Source organism: Hypanus sabinus, chromosome 27 (assembly GCF_030144855.1).
Source record: "Hypanus sabinus isolate sHypSab1 chromosome 27, sHypSab1.hap1, whole genome shotgun sequence".
Taxonomy (NCBI): domain Eukaryota; kingdom Metazoa; phylum Chordata; class Chondrichthyes; order Myliobatiformes; family Dasyatidae; genus Hypanus; species Hypanus sabinus.
In genome coordinates this window covers 43,862,374-43,879,857 of record NC_082732.1, presented here as the reverse complement: position 1 = coordinate 43,879,857, position 17,484 = coordinate 43,862,374, and the positions used below count along the sequence as shown (strand labels likewise).

Genomic DNA, 17,484 nt, shown 5'->3' with positions numbered 1-17,484 from the left:
GCACAGTCTCAGAATAGAGGGATTTTCATTTAGAACGTAGATGAGGAAGGATTTCTTTAGCTGGATGGTGAAGAATCTGTGGAATTCTGTGGACGGCTGTGGAAGCCAAGTCACTGGGTATATTTAGAGTGCAGGTTGATTAGTCATGGTGTCAAAGGTTATGGGGAGAAGGCAGGAGATTGGGGTTTAGAGGCAAAATAAATCAGTCACGATCGAATGGCAGAGAAACTCGATGGGCCAAATGCTCCTATGTCTCATAGACTTAGTTCTGAAGTGAGGGGTAGGAGGTTTAGAGGGGATTTGAGGGGAATTTGTTTCACATTGTGAGTATGTGAAGGCTGGAGTGTGCTGAGAGTGGGAGAGACAGGTGTTTCTGTGTCTTATGGTGATATGGTATTCAGGCCATTTGTTGCATGTGCTCTACTGAGCCATTGTTATGATATGATGTAAGTCTTGTCCTTAATAAGATCATAACAATCAAATGAGCATAAGGCAAATACTAATATCCCACTTGGGCAGCATCTATGGAGTCGACATTTTGCGCCCCTTCACCAGTCCTAATGAAGGGTCTCGGCCCAAAACGTCAAGCTTGGATAAAGCTGTGGCTGATTGACAGGAGGCAAAGAAGGGGAATAAAGGGAGCCTTTCAGATTGGCTGCTGGTGACTAGTCGACAGACAGACAGACAGACAGACATACTTTATTGATCCCGTGGGAAACTGGGTTTCGTTACAGTCGCACCAACCAAGAATAGTGTAGAAATATAGCAATATAAAACCATAAATAATAATAAGTAAATTATGCCAAGGGGAAATAAGTCCAGGGCCAGTCTATTGGCTCAGGGTGTTCCAGTGGGATCTGTGTTGGAACCAGCATTTTGCGTTCTATGTCAGTGGTGTGGATGATGGAATTGATGGCTTTGTTGCAAAGTTTGCGGACGATATAAAGACAGGTGGAGGGGCAGGTAGTTTTGAGGAAGTAGAGAGGCTGCAGAAGGGCTTAGACAGATTAGGAGAATGAGCAAAGAAATGGTAGATGGAATACAGTGTCAGGAAGTGTATGGTCATGTATTTTGGTAGAAGAAATTAAAGAGTTGACTATATTCTAAATGGAGAGAAAAATACAAGAAACTGAGGTGCAAATGGACTTGGGAGTCCTTGTGCAGGATTCCCTAAAGGTTAGTTTGCAGATTGAGTCTGCAGAAAGGCAGGCAAATGAGATGTTAGCATTCATTGCAAGAGGACTAGAATATAAAAGCAGGATGTAATGTTGAGAATTTATAAAACACTGGTGAATCCTCACTTGGAGTATTGTGAGCGGTTTTTTGCCCCTTATCTTAGAAAGGACATTCTGAAATTGAAGAGGGTTTAAAGGATCAGCCATGATGGAATGGCAGAGCAGACTCGAAGGGCCAAATGACATAATTCTGCTCCTATGTCTTAGGAGCACTTCAAACACTGCCGATGAAGGGTCTCGCCACGAAAGGTCAACCAATCCTCATGAAGGGTCTCAACCCAAAAGGTCAACCAGTGTTGATGAAGTATCTCGGCCCAAAGATCAGTCAGTCATAATTAAGGGTCTCAGCCTGAGGAGTCAACCAGTCCTAATGAAGTCTTGGCCCGAAACGGCGACTGTTTATTCCTCTCTACAGATGCTGCCTGACCTGCTGAGTTTCTCCAGCATTTTGTGCGTGTGCTACTCTGGATTTCCAGCATCTGCAGAACCTTTTGTGTTACTAATATCCTATGGTTTCAAAGTTCAAAGTAAATTTATTACCATAGTACATATTTGTCACCATATACAATCCTGAATAGAACAAAGAAATGCAATAGGATCAATAAGAAATTACACCCAAAGACTGATAAGCAACTAATGTGCAAAATAAGGCAAATTGTGTAAATACAAATAATAATAATAAATAAGTAGATTAATAATACTGAGAACATCTGTTATAGAGTCCTTGAAAGTGATCCATAGGTTGTGTTCAGAGATAAGTGTTGAGGAGAGTGCGGTTATCCACACCAGTTCAGGAGTCTGATGGTTGAAGGGTTATAACCATTAGGATGAAACAGGTTGAATCCAGTCCTGGGATCGGAAAGAGCATAGTGGTTCAGATCCAGGGGTTTGGTTTCCTTTGGCTTCCTTGGATGGATGCTTGGTCCGGTGGAGACTAATCCTGCCACTTATGGCCATGCCACCAGCGCCAAAGATGGTGAGAGGGAGGAGATGCAGAGACAAAGGTTGAGTGTATCTCGTGGCTTTTCGTTCCATTTGGCTTTGTGTAACATAGGACATGACAATCTCTCCTGACCAGCCACACCACTCTGCATACAAGGTTTAAAATGTTTTAAATTTAGCTTTATTTGTCACGTGGGGTTTGTAGACACCCACTCAAAATATTGAGGCAGTGTTCATGGACCATTCAGAAATGTGACTGTGGCGGGGAAGAAGCTTTTCCTAAATCATTGACTATGTGCCTTCAGGCTTCTCTACCTCTTCCTTGATGGTATCAATGAGGAAGAGGGTATTCCCCAGATGATGAGGGTGCACATTGATGGATACTGCCTTCCTGAGGCACCAGCTCTAGAAGATACCCTTGATGGTGGGAAACTGAGGTTTTGGTCGAGAGAGATCTTGGTCAGCATGGAGTGGCCTGTTTCCCTGTAGTTCTGTACAACTGTAATATAGACATTGTACAGATGTACGGCACACCGCGGTTAGCGTAACACTATAACAGCTTGGGGTGCTGGGCTTCTGCCATCGTCTGTAAGGAGCTTGTTCGTTCCTCCTCAGAATGTGTGGGTTTCCTCAGGGTGCTTCGGTTTCTTCCCACAGTCCAAATATGTACGGGTTGAAAGGTTAATTGGTCATTGCAAGTTGTCTTGTGATTAGGCTAGGGTTAAATTGATGGGTTGCCGGACGGTGTGGTTTGCTGAGTCAGAAGGGCGTGTTCTGCGCTGTATCTCTGAGTAGAGATAAAAGATGTATGGCTTGAAGATTCTTGCTGCAGCTGGAGTAACAACAAAGCAAACTGAATCACACAAGCTCAACCAGTCTTCTGTTCTATTTCCAGCTTGTTTGTGAAGATGTAAACGTGGATCGTTTTTACCCTGTCTTGTACCCTAAGGTAGGAATCAGCCTTGGCGGTTCTTTCTAGAACCTCTCCATTCCTCTGATCTACCTTTCCCAGTCTCATAGAACATAGAACAGCACTGCGCAGTGCAGGCGTTTCGGTCCATGATGTTGTATCAACCTTATAATTTACTCTGAGAACAATCTAGCCCTCCCCTCCTACATTGTCCTCCATTTTTCTATCATCCATGTGCTTATTTTAGAGTCTCTTAATATGTCTGCCCCTACCACCACACCAGCATCACGTTCCACACACCAACCACTCTCCCACCCTCTGTGTAAAAAAAAAATTACCTCTGACATTCCCCCTGTACTTTCCTCCAAAATATGCCCCTTTGTATTAGCTATTTCTGCCATAGGAAAAAATCATCAGCTATCCACTCAATCTATGCCTCTTATACACCTCTATCAAGTCGCTTCTCTTCCACCTTCTCCCCAAAGGGAAAGGTCCTTGCTTGCTCAACCTGTCCTCATAAGACATGCTCTCTAATCCAAGCAGCATCCTCTCTAAAGCTTCCACGTTCTCCTATAGTAAAGTGACCAGAGCTGAACACAATATTCTGAATGAGGCCTAATCGTTGTTATTTTCGTTCCTGCTTGCTGCCTACATTAATTGTAAAAATGCCTGAGAGACTGCAAGTGTTGTAAATGATGAAACCAGGTTTCCTTGTAATGATGTTATGCTTTTCCGTTCGTCTTTTATAGGCATCCCGGCTAATTGTAACATTTGACGAACATGTTATCAGCAATCATTTTAAGTTTGGGGTGATTTATCAGAAATTCGGCCAGGTAAGTGCTCTATATCCACCAGGGTTCCCTCCTGATGCTTGTCTGGGGTTCAGTGTTGTAGAGTGTCTGCTTCACTCTTTGCTCTGGGTCACAGCTGGGCTAAAGCACAATTTGGACTGCTTCTGCTTAAGCCCGTCACCCCAACTGGGGCAAAGGCTGCAGAAAGCAGCTCACCAGAGTCAGAGTCCTGACGAAGGCCCTCGGCCCGAAACGTCGACAGCGCTTCTCCCTATAGATGCTGCCTGGCCTGCTCCGTTCCACCAGCATTTTGTGTGTGTTTCCAGCATCTGCAGATTTCCTTATGTTTGCACCAGAGTCTTCTGACCTGAGCCAGTCTTTCCAGCTTTCAAGGTACAGCCCACCGAAGGTCCTTCCTTTCCCAGGGATGAGCTCTTTGGAGCTTCTGATCGAAGGTTCATTTTATAGTCAAAGTGTGCATCTACAATACAACTCTGATCATGTGTTTCTGTGCCTCTGGTTTTGTACAGGGTAAGATTGCTCGCCCCACGCTCAACCCTCCTCCTGTCGCAACCTAACTTACAAAGTGTCCATAGCACAATGAAGCGGGGCTGCTGCCTGTGACTATTTCTTTGGAATAGACAGTAAAAGCTATTCTGGGAGGCAGACTTGAAACCACTTTTTTATGTCCTTCATGGACCCCCAACTTGATAACGCCCAGTGTAAGAATACAATATAACGGTACGATAGTGTAGTGGTTAGCAGCAATCGAGGTTCGAATCCATATTCTTCCCTTGACTGCAAGTGTTTCCTCCACCTTCCAAAGGTGTACAGTACGGATTAACATGCTGTGTTAGCTCTGAAAACATGGTGACACTTGCAGGCTGTCCCCAACATTTTGAAAACAATGGCACAGATGGCACGTTTCGCACAACATAGAATACCACAGCACAGTTAAGGTCCTTCGGCCCACAATGTTGTGCTGGCCTTTTAACCTACTCTTAGGTTAATCTAACCTTTCCTTCCTACATAGTCCTCCATTTTTCTCTCATCCATGTGCTTAGCTAAGAATTTCTTAAATGCCCCTAGTGTATCTACCTCTACCACCACCCCTGGCAGGGTATTCCTCCCACCCACCACTCTCTCAGGTTCCCTGAGCAGATCATAAAGCCCTAGCCTTGTACCTGGGAGGAGTGAGTTCTGGCTACAAGGCAGTGCCTTAGGTCATAGAGGAGAAATCCAGCTGATAACACAAAAACACATAAACTCAGGTGGTTCCTTGGGGGGAAATAATGTGCATTCACATGTACCTGTACACAAAGGCACCCAAGAAGTTAACCAGTTGAATCGCAGATATTGGAATGTAGCACCAGAAGGGGTTCTGTTCTAACCTGATAGTTCGTTGCTCAGTTGATTGGTTGGTCCGTCGTACCTAAAGTTGACAGGAAGTCTGCGAGAGAGTCTCTTTAAAGTGGAAAAGCTGTTGCACTGGGCAGCTCCCCTCGCTCAGCCTCAGTTGTCCGGGTCCAGTGATGCGAGTGATCGTCACGATGGGAGTCTTCCTTGGTCGCAGTGGCTGACCATGACTTCCTCCCTAAGCTAAACACCCAATGGCCAGCTGACGGAGTGCTGGAATATATTTTAGTACTTATTAATTTATTTGTGGTGCTATTACTTCATGTGTTGTGTGTGAGTTATACGTACTGTGTTGTGCACCTCGGTCCAGAGGAACATTATTTCATTTGGCGGTATGCATGTATGCAGTTGAATGACAATAAACTTCTCAATGAATACACAGATTGTCTAAAAGATCCCACCATTTATTAAAAGGAAGCAGGGTGATTCACTCACTATCCCAATCAATACTTCCTCTTCAACCCAAGCCATTAATTTGTTGGAAGTGCTTTGTGTACAAATTGTCTGCCTCATTTATCTACATTGCATTGGGTAATTGTGTATAATTTACGTTTAATTGATGCTTTCCTTGTGAACATCGAGTCTCTGATGTTGTGTGCCTGTGACGCTGCTATGAGTAAGTTTTTCATTGCACCTGTGCATGTGTGTACTTGTGCACTTCACAGTAAACTTGACTTCGACTTTGATCACACTTCAGAAAGTAACTATTGACTTTGAAGCACTTGAGGAAAGGGAAGAGACAATATCATCACAGGGTCTTTCTTCTTCCGACACAGCCAATGGCAGCATGGTGTCACAGCTGTTAGCGCAATGCCATGACAGCAGCAGCGGTCACCACTTAGGGTCCAGTTTTGGGCACGGACTGTAGAAGTTTCTACGTTCTCTCCGTGAATACAGGTTTCTTGCTGTGCTCCAATTTCCTCAGACTTTCCAAAAGACATTTGGGTAAGGATTAGCAAGTTGTGGGTATACTATGTTAGCACCAGAAGCGTGGTGACACTTGTGGGCTGCTCTCTGCACAATTCAAACATTGTGTTGGTCATCGATGCAAACAACATACTCCACTATATGTTTTGATATACGTGCGACGAATGAAGTTAATCTTTAAATCTTAAACTGTCTTCCTTCCTCATCTGAGTGCAAGGAAGTCACACATCTATCCTGTAATTAACATAGAACTCCACAGCAAGGCTTCTGTATCTGATGGCTTTTTCGTTGGATCTCGGAAGCTTAGATCTCCATAAAGTTGCCTTGTTGACAATAAATTAAGTGCATTTAAATTGTTTTTGTTCCAATTTTCTCTCTACATTGATCCACACTATTTACAGTACCATCTACTATGTTATACATGCTCTAGTTTTTAGGCCATAAGACAAAGAAACAGAATAGAGAGGCCATTCAGTCCATAGAGTGCATAATAACTTGACCTCCACAGCTGTCTATGGCAATGAATTCCACAAATTCACCACCCTCGGCTGAAGAAATTCTTCCTCATTCTATTCTAAATGGATGTCCCTCTATTCTGAGGGTGTACCCTCTGGTCCTAGACTCGCCCACTATAAGAAACATCCTCTCCAAGTCTACTCTAACTAGGTCTTTCAGTATGTGATGGGTTTCAGTGAGATTCCCCCTTCTAAATTCCCCCTCATTCTTCTAAATTTCATCTAGTACAGGACCAGAACCTCATACATTAACCCTTTCATTCTCGGAATCATTCTTGTGAACCTCCTCTGGACCTTCTCCAATGCCAGCACATCTTTTCTTAGATATGGGAGCCAAGTGCTGTCCGACCAACATCCCATACCTTTAGGCCACACCATTCAGAGGCTTGTGCTAATCTTAATTTCTGACTCATAACTGTATGTGCTGTGTGTGACTGTAAGTGTACTGTGTTTTGCACCTTGGCCCCGGATAAACAATCTTTCGTTTAGCTGTATGGTTCAATGACAATAAGACTGAACATGACTCAAACAGGCATTGCTTAATGTGTCCATTGTTGAAGGATTTGTGTGGAGAGTATAGTGAGAGGGTGGAAGAAACGTCTGTCTCGGAAATCGGGGACCATGATAATGTGCCTGAGGCATGTGCGATCTCAGATCCCCTAATGCTCTTGAGAAGTCAGGTCAAGTTTGTTGTCATTTAACGATATACATGTGTACTGTCAAACCAGGCAACATTTCTCCGGACCAAGGCGTAAAGGACAGCAGTGCCCATAACATACATATAACACACAATAACTTAGGAAAAGAAGAATTAAATCTACAAATGAATTACACATAGATAAACAAAACAAAGTGCATAAATTAAATATAGTAAGGTACAGTACAAATTATCCAGTGACACTTTGAATGTGATGTGACAGTGAGTTCAGAAGCCTGTTGGCCTGAGGAAAGAAGCTGTTCCCAATCCTGACTGTTCTTGTCTTTATGCATCGGAGTCTCCTGCCTGACGGTAGAAAGTCAAAGAGGATGCTGGGTGAATGAAATTCCTCTTCACCTCTGTTCTAAAGGGATGTCCTTGTTTAGGAGAGATATCAAAGGTAGATTTTTATATACAGAAAGCACTGCCAGGAGTGGTGATAGAGGTGGATACATTAGGGACATTTAAGAAACTCTTAGATAGGGACACGGATGTGTGGTAAACCATGTATACCTGTCTGGTCACACCGCCCCCCCCCCCCCCCCGCTGTCTGCTCCTGTGGCTCCTCCCACAGACCCCGGTATAAAGGCGATTGGGGCACTGCTCCTCCCTCAGTCTTCAACATGGTCGTGCTCTGTTTTCGCTGTTAATAAAAGCCTATCATTATGTACTCTACTTCCAGTCTCCCAGAGTTATTGATAGAGCATCAGGATGATTGAGAAATGAAGGGCTTTGTGGGAGGGAAGGGCTAGATTGATCTTGGAGTTGGTTAAAGGATTGGCACATCATGGTAGGCCGAAGGGCCTGTACTGTGCTGTACAGTTCTGCGTTCTATATTGTACCCGGATCACTGAGATATTTAAAGATGAGGTAATTTTTTTTGAAGACAGGGAATGATGGCAACTTGAACGTAAGAGGAGATGAGGCCATCATAGATCAGCCATGTTCATGTAGGGCTGCACAGTGCTGGAGTGTTCTGTCTTCTATAAACCTCAATGGGAATAAAAGGGTTAACATATAACGAGCATTTGATGGCTCTGGACTTGTGCTCACTAGAGTTTAGAAGAATGAAGGTGGATCTCATTGAAACCTATTGAGTATTGAAAGGCCCAGATAGAATGGATGTGGATAAGATGGGGGAGTCTAGGATCAGATAGCACAACCTCAGAATAGAAGGATGTCCAGATAGAACAAAGATGCAAAGGAACTCCTTTAGCAAGAGGGTGGTAAATCTGTGAAAATCATTGTACAGATGGCTGTGGAGGCCAAGTCTTTGAGTATATTTAAAGCTGAGGTTCACAGGTTCTTGGTTAGTCAGGGTGTCAAAGGTTATGGGGAAAGGGGATAGATAATAAATCAGTGGAGGCTCAATGGGCTGAATGCCCTAATTGGGCTCCTAAGTCTTATAGTTCCATCCCAAATGTACAAAGCAACCGTCACTTTTATCCACTCCCAGTCGTGTCCTTTTATCTCACCAAACGTACAAGCCCTTTGTTATGAATGAAGGCTCTCATTAAATTTTAAAGAGTAGGAAATCAAATGATACATTTGAAACACATAACACCAGATGTTTCATATGTTGTTCTCGCTGTTGTCTATTGTAAATGACACTTGAGTCTTTCAAATGAGCTGGGCAAGACAATGTTAGCATCAAATAATCAATCGCACGCAGCCTGGAAACACCTCTTGTGGATTCCATTCTCCACAACCCACTCGGGTAACAATAGTCCTGTTGTCAACACAATCGGTTTTAAAGAGCATTTAACTGACGTTAGTAGATGGGTTCTGGTTGGAGGAACTAATTTGAAAAACTGTGTTGGAGGACAATAATGGTTTGTTCACTCACAGAATTCACATTAATAATTAATTGTGTTGATTCATTTGAGATTTACTTAGCACAGTCTGTTGAACAACTTGTGACAAATTGGTTTTAACATTTAAAGGGAGAATATTCTATTGCAACACACACAAAATGCTGGAGGATCTCAGCAGGTCAGGCAGCATCAATGGAAATGAATAAATAGTTGACATTTCAAGCAGAAACCCTTCACCAAGACAATGACACTACAGCACAGTACAGGCCTTTCGGCCCACAATATTGTGCCAACCTTTTAACCTCCTCTAAGATCAATCTAACCCTTCCCTACTACATAAACTCCACTTTTCTATCATCCATGTGCCTGTCCAAGTCCTCTAAATGTCCCTAATGTATCTGCCAATTGTTGATGTGTTTAAGGTTCTAAAGTTCAAAATTCAAAGTAAATTTATTACTGAAGTACATATATGTCACCATATACAACCCTGAGATTCATTTTCTTGTGGGTATTCACAGTAAATACAAGAAACTCCATAGAGTCAATGAAAAACCACAACCAACAGGATGGATAAACAACCAATGTGCAAAAGACAACAAACTGTGCAAATACAAAAGAAAAAATAATAATAGTAGCAAATAAATAAGCAATAAGTATCGAGAAATGAGATGAAAAGTCTTTGAAAGTGAGTCCGTGGGTTGTGAGAACATTTTAGTGATGGGATGAGTGAAGTTATCCCTCTAGTTCAAGAGCCCGAAGGGTAATTACTGTTCCTGAACCTGAGGCAGAGAGCATGTCCCAGATGGTGGGGATTCTTGATGATGGATGCTGCTTTCCTGTGACAGAGCTTTGTATAGATGTGCTCAGTGGAGGGATTTACCCATGATGGACTGGGCTGCATCCACTACTTTTTGTAGGATTTCCCATTCAAGGGCATTGTTGCTTCCATACCAGGTAGTGATGCAACCAATCAATATACACTGCAGAAGTTTGTCAAAATTTTAGATCTTGTGCCAAAACTTCTCAAACTTTTAAGGAAGTAGAGGCGCTGTCATGCTTTCTTCATAGTGGCATTTATGTGCTGGACCAGGACAGATCCTATGAAATGATAACACCAAGGAATTAAAATTTGCTGAATGTTCTCCACTTCTGTTCTCCTGATGAGGACTGGCGAATGGACTTTGATTTGCTCCTCCTGAACTCAATAATCAATTCCTTGAGCTTGCTGACATTGAGTGAGAGGTTGTTGTTGTGGCATCACTCAGCCAGATTTTCACTCTCCCTCCTGTACGCTGATTTGTCACCACCTTTGATTCGGCCTACAACAGTGGTGTCATCAGCAAACTTAAATATGGTATTGGAGCTGTGCTTAGCCTCACGGTCATAAATACTGTACAAAGCAAGCAGGGCAGGGAGTGGAAGCCTTGTGGGGCACCTGTGCTGATGGAGATTGTGGAGCAGAAGTTTTTGCCAATCCAAGCTGACTGCAGGTTGCATGAGGGGGTAAAGAGGCCAGGGTCTTGAAGATTATCGACAAAGTTTTGAGGGGATGACAGTATTAAAATTCTTTGTTAAAATTCTTTTCCTCTAGTTTTATTTCAGTGGCTTTCTTTACCAGGTGCTTGCGGAAGCCATTGGTGCAGCACAGTAGTTGTGCGCCATTGAAGTCAATCCTATGGCCATTGGGAATGCAATGTTCTACTACCGCCAACTTCTTCGAGTAACCCAAATGGATACACTCCCTGTGCTTAATGCATCATCCCTGAAGAAGATGGCAGAGTTTGCCATTGATATAATTGCTATCTGTACCCAGCTGGAGCTGGAGCCCCAAGAAGAGTTTATTCATCATATGCGCCAGGAAAGCACTAGATCCTTTTTCACTCCAAACAGCTGATCTAAGTACGTGACCAGGTACCCCATCAGGACCAGATACTTTCTGTGGGTTCACCCTCTTGAAGGATGCTTTCATGTTGGGCTCAGAGACTAAAATCACAGGGTCATCGGGTGCCTTGGAGGTTCATGAAGGTTTCTCCATGTTTTGACGGTCAAAGCGAGCAGAGAAGGCATTGAGCTCATCTGGGAGCGAAGCCCTGTTGTCACCGATGTCAAATGGTTTCACTTTATGGGAGGTAAAAGAGTTCAAGCCCCACCCCAGCTGTTGAGCACCTGTCAGTGGTTCGGTTAGCCCAGTCCGCTGACTTGAAGCAATCCCGTAGCCACTCCTCTGCTTCTCGCAACCACCTCTTTGTTGTCCTAATCTCTGAAGCCTTGATCCTCAGCCTTTGCCTGTGTACAGGTCAGAGAAGAACAGCCAAATGATCAGATTTTCCGAAGTGCGGTCCAGGCATGGAACGGTAGGTTTTCCTAAATGTAATATAGCAGGGGTTGACTGTGTTGGGACCCCTGGTACTGCAGGTCGGTGATAATTGGGCAGAGATTTCTTCAAGCGAATCTGATTGAAGTCCCCATCAATGATTTGAAAGGTGTTGGGGTAGGCTGTTTCTTGTTTGCTGATGGCTGCATTCAATACTTTGGATGCCTGTTTAGCATCTGCCCTTTGGCAGAATGTGAACACAGAGAAGAATTCTCTTGTTTAACTAGAATTGTCGGCACTAAATCATTAAATATTCCAGGTCAGGGGAGCAAGAGTGCAACAAGACCATTGTGCATCATGGTTCATCATGAAACGTTGACCCTCACCTTTTGCCTTCTTCAAATCAGCAGTCTGGTGCACCCTGTGTATTGAGAAGCCTTCAGGTTTTACTGACGTATCCAGTGTGTCTGGAGTGAGCCATGTCCCTGTGAAACACAGAACACAGCAATTTCTCACTTCCCTCTGATACAACAACCCTCGATCTTGTTCTCCAGCAATTGTGCATTTGCCAACAAGATGTTGGGTAGAGGAAGCCTCATTCAGCTCAACTTGGCCTGCAGTTCCCCCCCCCCCACCCCCCAAATCCTCCGACTCTTCTGGCCACAGTGTTGTACCTTCAGTCTGCTTGATGGCCGCGCGTACCTGCATGCTTGTGTGTTAAGACTGCCAAATCCTTCAGAAGATCATAAACTCACTGGTTTGTTAAAGCAGTTCAAAAGTACGTGACTGAAAGGGGAATTACAGGCTGCGGGTGACAGTAAGAGCAGTTCAGAAGTATATTTAGTTTATCTAACATGAATACTTATTCAGACTTAATGAAGATTCCTGAAGGCAGCAATGCCCAATGTTTCCTCTTCTGTGACAGACCTCAGAGGAACAATTGTTCACCAACACTGAAGAGAGTGCTGCCTTTGTGGAGTTTCTGGAAGTGTTGGGGGAGAAGGTTGAACTTCAAGACTTCAAAGGGTGAGTACACTTTTGGCTCAGTGTCGGCCAATTCTCTGTCCTGTCCATTGTCTGTGGAGTAATGAGAGTTAACTGTAGAAGGTGGGTGGGGGGGTGTTGCAGTTCAATCAGGTGGAATAAATAATATTTATTGGCTATACAGGGCTCTATATAACACACAACGTACTGGAGGAACTCAGCAGGTCAGACAGCATCTATGGAGAGGAAGAAACAGCCACCATTTCAGGCTGTGACCCTTCATCAGGACTGGAAAGGGAGGGGGCAAAAGCTAGAATAAGAAGATGGGGGGAGGGGGAAGAGTACAAGTTGGCAGGTGATTGGTGAGGGGAAGGTGGGTAGATGGAAGAGAAGGGATGAAGTAAGAAGCTGGGAGATGATAGGTGGAAGAGATAAAAGACTGAAGAAGAAGGAATCTGATAGGTGAGGAGGATGGACCACAGGAGAAGGGGAAGGAAGAGAGGAACTAGAGATAAGTGATGGACAGGTGAGGAGAAGAGGTGAGAGGTGACCAGAATAAGTAATGAGAAAAAAGAGAATGGCAAGGGGTGGAGAAATTGATGTTCATGCTTTCAGATTGGAGACAACCTGGGCAGAATATGAGGTATTTCTCTTCCACCCTGAGAGCGGCTTCATCGTGGTAGTGAAGGAAGCAATGGACCGACACGTCGGAATGGAAGTTGGAAATGGAATTGAAACGGAGTCCCTATCAAAAAGCACACACAGATTTCCAGCATCCGCACATCTGCTCATGTTTGCGATTCCACCACAAAACCCTGCCTTTAGTGATGGCTATCAAAGATGTATAATGAAGTGGTGTGATCTGTGAGGCAGCTGCAAGATTTTTCAACACTGAGTTCCTCCAAAAGTTTGTTGGGGATGTCAGAGGGATGTTCTTTACACAGCATGGTGGGTGTGTGGAACGCACTGCCAAGGGTGGTGTTCGAGGCAATGAAGAAATAGTGACAGGCAGTTGCTGTTCCAAGCCAGGACACATCTGGCTAGGATGTGGCAGGAATTCTTGAGGTTCCTGACTTCTCATATTTACCATGAAGGTGTTTGGAACGTTTTGTTAAAGCGAGGGCTTGTCACTATTGTAACAATGCAATCCTTTGTTCTGTAGCTTTCGAGGGGGCCTCGATGTTGCACATGGCCAGACAGGAACGGAATCAATCTACTGCAAGTTCAGAAACAAGGAAATAATGTTCCACGTCTCCACAAAACTCCCATACACAGAAGGGGATGCACAACAGGTAAATCTGCGCCATTGGGACTGCTGGATGTGGCAATGGGGAACAAAGTATGTTTTTAACATTTGCATTTCACCTGATCAGAATCAGCCTTTTTATCACTGACATAAGCCATGATATTTGTTGTTTTGTGGCAGCAGTATGGTGCAGGACATAAAATATTACTTCAGGTTTCAATAAGAAATATAAAAATTAATAAGAGCAAGATGAGTGTGAAATACTGAGGTAGTATTCATGGACCATTAGCAAATCTGATGGCAGAGGGGACAAAGCTGTTCCTGAAACTCTGAGCGTGTGTCCTCAGGGTCCTGAACCTCTGCCTGATGGTAGCATGGAGAAGAAGTCATGTCCTGGTGGTGAGGGTCTTCCTGGGGCATTGTTTTTTGAAGATGTCCTCGATAGTGGGGAGGTTGCAGCTATTTCCGATCCTGTGCAGCGGCCCCTCCATACCAGACAGTGAAGCCCCCAGTTAGAATACACTCTATGGTATATCTGTAGAAACTTGCAATACACCAAATCTCCTGCAACTCCTAGTTAAATTTAACCACTGTCATGCCTTCATCACAATTGCACAATTGCAATGAACTCTCTCCAACTCCGAGAGATTAATGGGGTGGATGACAGGGAGGTACACAGCAGGTTAACTTCACCTAAAGAGTGTAGGAAGAGGTGGAGGGAGTCAGATTTGAGGACGAGAGAGATTTCTGGGATGTGTGAACCTCTCCCCCATTCCTGACAATATTCAAGGCTGGATTGAGAGATGTTTGGACACTGGAGGAACCAGGCAGTCACCGATACATGTAAGAGCAGCCTTTGAGTGATAGAAGTAAGCACATGGACCCAATGTAAACAAAGGAGATCCTGCAGATGCAGGAAATCCAAAGCAGCAGATGGAAAATGCTGAGGACCTCAGCAGGTCAGGTACAATCTGCATCCACCTCCTAGATCCTCAATCAGTAGACTTACTGGTATATTGATTTTAGAAGATAGAATAACCAGCGCGTTACAGACCCTTCATTCCATATGTTGTGCTGACCTTTCAACCTACTTGAAGATTCCTGCCACTGCCTGTAAGGAGTTTGTACGTTCTCCTCATGACTGCGTGAATTTCCTCCAGGTGCTCTGGTTTCCTCCCACAGTCCAGAGGTGTACTGGTGGGTAGGTCATTGTAAATTGTCCTGTGATTGGGCTAGGATTAAAATGGAGTTTGCTGGGCAGAGTGGCTCAAAAGGCTGAAAAGGCCTATTCCATGCCGTGTCTCAATAAATAAGTAAATTAATCTAACCCCTCTCTCTCACATAACCCTCCATTTTTCTATCATCCATGTGCCTATCTAAGAGTCTCTTAAATGCTGCTAATGTATCTACATCTACCCCCACCCCTGGCAGGGCACTTCATGCTCCAACCACTTTAAAATTGTGACCCCTCATATTAGCCATTTCTGCCCTTCGAAACAAGTACTGGCTGTCGGCACTATTAATGCCTCATTATCTTCTCCACCTCTGTCAAGTTACATCTCATTCTTTTTACTCCAAAGAGAAAAGCCCTAGATCAGTCAACCCTTCCTCAGAAGACATGCTGTCTAATCCAGGCAGCATCCTGGTGAATCTCCTCTGCAGTCTCTCTAATCCAGGCAGCATCCTGGTGAATCTCCTCTGCACCCTCTCTAATCCAGGCAGCATCCTGGTAAATCTCCTCTGCACCCTCTCTAATCCAGGCAGCATCCTGGTAAATCTCCTCTGCACCCTCTCTAATCCAGGCAGCATCCTGGTAAATCTCCTCTGCACCCTCTCTAATCCAGGCAGCATCCCGGTAAATCTCCTCTGCATTCTCTGAAGCTTCCACATCCTTCCTATAATGAGCTGACCTGAACTGAACACAATATTCCAAGTGTGGTCTAACCAGAGTTTTATAGAGCTGTAACGTTACCTCGAGACTCTTGAACTCATTCCCCTGACAAATGAAGGCCAGCACACCATATTTTTTCATAACCCCTTATCAACTTGCTCGGAAACTTTGAGGGATTTGTGGATGTGGACCCAAGTTCCCCCTGTTCCTCCACACTGCTCAGAATCCTGTCGTTAACTATGTATTCTGCCTTAAATTCGACCTCCCAAGGTGAATCACTTCACACTTTTCTAGATTGAGCATTATCTGTGACTTCTCATTTAAATGTCTTATTTCTTTGTTTAGCTTCAAAGGAAACGACACATAGGGAATGACATAGTGGCCATAGTCTTCCAAGACGAGAACACCCCTTTTGTGCCAGACATGATTGCGTCGAACTTTCTGCATGCTTACATTGTTGTACAGGTCCAGTCCCCCTGTAGTGACAACACGCTGTACAAGGTAGGTGAAGACTTCGGTCATGGCCTCTGTTTGTTGCTGATGACTAGATGCTTTGCACAAGGGAACAATATTTGGCAGTGGGATCATGGATAGAGATCAACAGGGGATGCCATCTCCAGGCACTTCATTCTGCCTTGACCCACCTGGACAGCCCCAATTCTTACGTCAGAATGCTGTTCATTCACTTTAGTTCAGCATTCAATACTGTGATCCCCTCCAGGCTGATCGCCAAACTTCACCAGCTTGGTATCAGCTCATCCCTCTGCAATTCGACCTTGGACTTTCTGACTAACAGATCCCCAATCTGTTAAGTTAGACAACCTCTCCTCCTTCACTCTCACCCTGAACACCGGCGTGCCTCAAGGCTGTGTGCTGAGCCCTCTTCTGTACTCCCTTTTCACCTATGACTGTGTTCCTGTACACAGTTCTAACTCCATAATCAAGTTCTCAGACGGTGGTTGGCCTGATCAGAGGGGATGACGAGACGGCCTACAGGGACGAGGTCCAGCACCCGGCCGCGTGGTGTGCCGACAACAACCTGGCCCTTAACACCCAGAAGACCAAGGAGACCATTGTGAACTTCAGGCATGCTAGGAGCTACACTCATGTCCCCATCTACATCAATGTAGTGGAGCGTGTATCAAGCTTCAAGTTCCTCGGTGTCCACATTTCCGAGGATCTCACCTGGTCCCTGAACTCCTCCATCCTGATCAAAAAGGCACAACAGCTCCTTTATTTCCCATGCAGCATCTGGTAAGCTCACCTCTGTCCCAGGATACTGACGGACTTTTACCGCTGTACAATTGACAGTAGACTCACCAACTGCATCTCAGTGTGGTACGGCAATTGTCCCGTATCGGACCGCAAAGCACTCCAGCATGTGGTGAAAACTGCCCAGTGGATTATCGGCACCCAATTGCCCACCACTGAGAACATTTACCATAAACGCTGCCTGGGCAGGGCGAAAAACATTATCAAGGATGCATCTCACCCTAACCATGGACTTTTCACTCTCCTCCATCCGGTAGGCGCTACAGGAGCCTCCACTCCCGCACCAGCAGGCTCGGGAAGAGTTTCTTCCCTGAGGCTGTGACCCTGCTGAACCTCACATCACAGCACTAAGCAGTATTGCACCCATATTGTACTGTCTCAGTACTTCTGTATTTGTGTACTGTAGCACTTACTTTTTATTTGCAGTTATTTTGTAAATAACACTATTCCTTTTCACTTCTGGTCAGGTGCTAATTACATTTCATTGGCCTTGTATCTGTATTCGGCACAATGACAATAAAGCTGAAACT

At 44.5% G+C, this 17,484-nt stretch overlaps 1 protein-coding gene across 23 annotated transcripts in view; it reads left to right on the top strand.

Moving 5' to 3' along the window:
* rap1gapa (RAP1 GTPase activating protein a) overlaps positions 1 to 17,484 on the top strand; it is a 448,318-nt gene that overhangs the window by 350,934 nt on the left and 79,900 nt on the right. For all 23 annotated transcript variants that reach the window (XM_059952366.1, XM_059952382.1, XM_059952368.1 and 20 more), the window contains 5 exons: positions 3,073 to 3,126; positions 3,837 to 3,920; positions 12,487 to 12,587; positions 13,708 to 13,837; positions 16,028 to 16,183. In XM_059952366.1, coding sequence (XP_059808349.1) covers positions 3,073 to 3,126; positions 3,837 to 3,920; positions 12,487 to 12,587; positions 13,708 to 13,837; positions 16,028 to 16,183 — 525 coding nt within the window. The remainder of the gene's footprint in view (positions 1 to 3,072; positions 3,127 to 3,836; positions 3,921 to 12,486; positions 12,588 to 13,707; positions 13,838 to 16,027; positions 16,184 to 17,484) is intronic.